This window comes from Phaethon lepturus, unplaced genomic scaffold (assembly GCF_000687285.1).
Source record: "Phaethon lepturus isolate BGI_N335 unplaced genomic scaffold, ASM68728v1 scaffold21007, whole genome shotgun sequence".
NCBI classification, from domain to species: Eukaryota; Metazoa; Chordata; class Aves; order Phaethontiformes; family Phaethontidae; genus Phaethon; species Phaethon lepturus.
Window position 1 is genome coordinate 20,840 of NW_010550210.1, and position 2,297 is coordinate 23,136.

General features: G+C 54.2%; 1 protein-coding gene across 1 annotated transcript in view; it reads right to left on the bottom strand.

The window, feature by feature from the left end:
• Positions 1 to 1,793: 1,793 nt before the first annotated feature.
• Positions 1,794 to 2,297, bottom strand: part of SYNGR3 (synaptogyrin 3) — a gene marked incomplete at its 5' end in the record, with an annotated part of 11,638 nt that continues 11,134 nt past the window's right edge. The window contains one exon of the mRNA XM_010290503.1: positions 1,794 to 2,238. Coding sequence (XP_010288805.1) covers positions 2,029 to 2,238 — 210 coding nt within the window. The remainder of the gene's footprint in view (positions 2,239 to 2,297) is intronic.

Here is a 2,297-nt window from a genome sequence, read left to right on the forward strand (position 1 = left end):
CGCTGCATCCCACCGCTCGTCCTGCTGCCTCTGCCGCCGCTGCGGGGCTGAGTGCTACGTACCCCCATAGTGTTTGGACCTCAACACCTTGGGCGCAAAGGTGTCCAGAGGGAGGGAGGTCTCCTCTGCTGTCGCTGTTGGGAAAGCCCGTGGTGGGGACCGCGGCGGGACGCCGGGTCTCAGTGCCACCGCGCGCAGCCGTGCCGCGTGGGGAGGCTGCAGCGGCGCAGGAGAAGTGTCCGAGTTGGGAAACGCTGCCTGAAAAATCCCTGCGCAGCTCCAGCGGCTCCGGCGCCGTCAGGCGAGCGGGAGGAGCTCAGCACCAGCAAAGCCAGCGGGGCTGCAAATGCACATTTTAACCCGGCCTGAATAGTAGGGGAGTCAAGTAACGCATTTTGTCACTGATAATGACTGCTCGTCATGAGATTGCTGCTTATTAATTAATGCATTTATTATTTGCAATCTAGCAGCAGAAATGAGCTGTGATAATGATGACAAAAACGCTGCTGGATGTTTTTGCTACAAGGAGAGCTGGGGCAGTCCGGTAACTATTGCTTGTCACGAGGTCAGAAGGCAGCACGTGACTTTTGCCGGCGTAAACCGGCAAGGTGAAACCCCGGCTCGCCAGCCGCCGGGAGAGCCGGGGGCCTCTAAAGATGGAGCTGCCACCAAGCTGGTTGGAATTAAAGTTTCAGCTCCTTTGCTCAGTCCTTAGTGACCGATAGCTCGGCTCGCCGCCACGGCACAGGCAGACAGGCAGGGAAAGCAGGCAGGTTGCTGACGAGGAGCTACTGGATTTTGCACACTGAGTTGTTTTGGACAAGGCAGGAATTCTGCAGCTGAAAATCAAACCTGAGCCTCTTTCCTGGGTGCTTTTCATTCACTCTCTTCTCCCACTATTTGCAAACCTGGGGCCGTGAGCCCCCACATGATGGACCTTAACGGCCTGTAAAGTCTTTCCAATTCCCCGTCTGAATTCCTCATTTCTAGAGACCGCAGGGTAAAACCTACGTTCACACTCGAGGTCCTGCTGCAGCTGACGACAGATGGTGGCTGCTCCCAGTATAAAAACACAAGTTCAATGCCACTCCTAACTGACTTGGACTTTGAGTTGCTGAGACACCCACCCCTTTTGTGTTGGCAGCTCAGAGTTTGAGCGTAAGTGCTCAGTGTTGCCAACCAGAAACTACTTGTAATTTTGCAAACTTTCCCAACCCCCTGGAGAAGAAGTGGAACTGCACCGCGCCGTATTTTCCGCTGATGAAAGACTATTCCTCATTAGCAGCCAACTATTGGTGAACTGGTTTCCAGTCTCAAACAGTAACTTTTTACATCCTCAACCAGAACCCTGCTGAAGCGTAGCAGCAACGTTGATATTCAACATAACCCCAACCCACTGCACCCCCCATGCCGCTCGCATCCTAAGCTAAGCTTGAAATACCTGTTTGGAATTTTTTTTTTTTGTACAGTAAATATATACAAATAAAAGTAACACAGACACCACTTATTTCTTTGTGAATTTGGCACTTTCCATGGAACACGTACAGGAAAGCTCTGCAGCAGGAGCAGCAAAGGGCCGATCTCCCCAGCGCCGCCCACCCACCCTCGCCACCACGAGACCGATTCTGTGTTAGCTCGGGAAGAACGAGGTAAATAGCAACTCCTCAGCTACTGCGTTTTCTAACAGGAAAAGGTATTCGGGGCTTTCCCGGGCCCTCAGCAGAGCCCAACACCGACCGCCTGGTGTCAAGCCTCAGAGAGGGCATTTATTCACCTTTCACCAGGTGGAGGTGATGTGGTAGCAACCTTCTTCCTTCTGACTTAGAGGGAACACTGCTTTTATAAAACCCTTGGACAGTAAGACAAGAACCAATACCACTGTACAGAATTCACTGCACAACTAGCTAATAGTAAGGAACCCAGCACTGACTTGCCACATTAAGGAAATGGGACTGAATACATTTGCAATCAACCGGTTAAGTGTACTGCACCGTCGGACTCGGTCTGTTGGTACGCGGCCCTCGCCCCTCAGTACGCTGGCACTTGGTAGCCTTTCGGGTTGGTGTCTAAGGTTTCGGTGAAGGGGGGGCTCTGGTAGGTCTCTGTGCTCTCGATGCCGCTGCCGGTGGGGTAGCCGGGGTACGCCGCGTTGGGGTCGGTGGCGAACTGGTCGGTGGCAAAGAGCGACATGTCCGTCCCCAGGCGGTATCTCTGCAGCGCCTTCACCGCCAGCATGACCTGCCGCGGGACGGAGGAGGGCTGGGGGGGGGTAGCACACGGGTGACCAGCCACCCGCG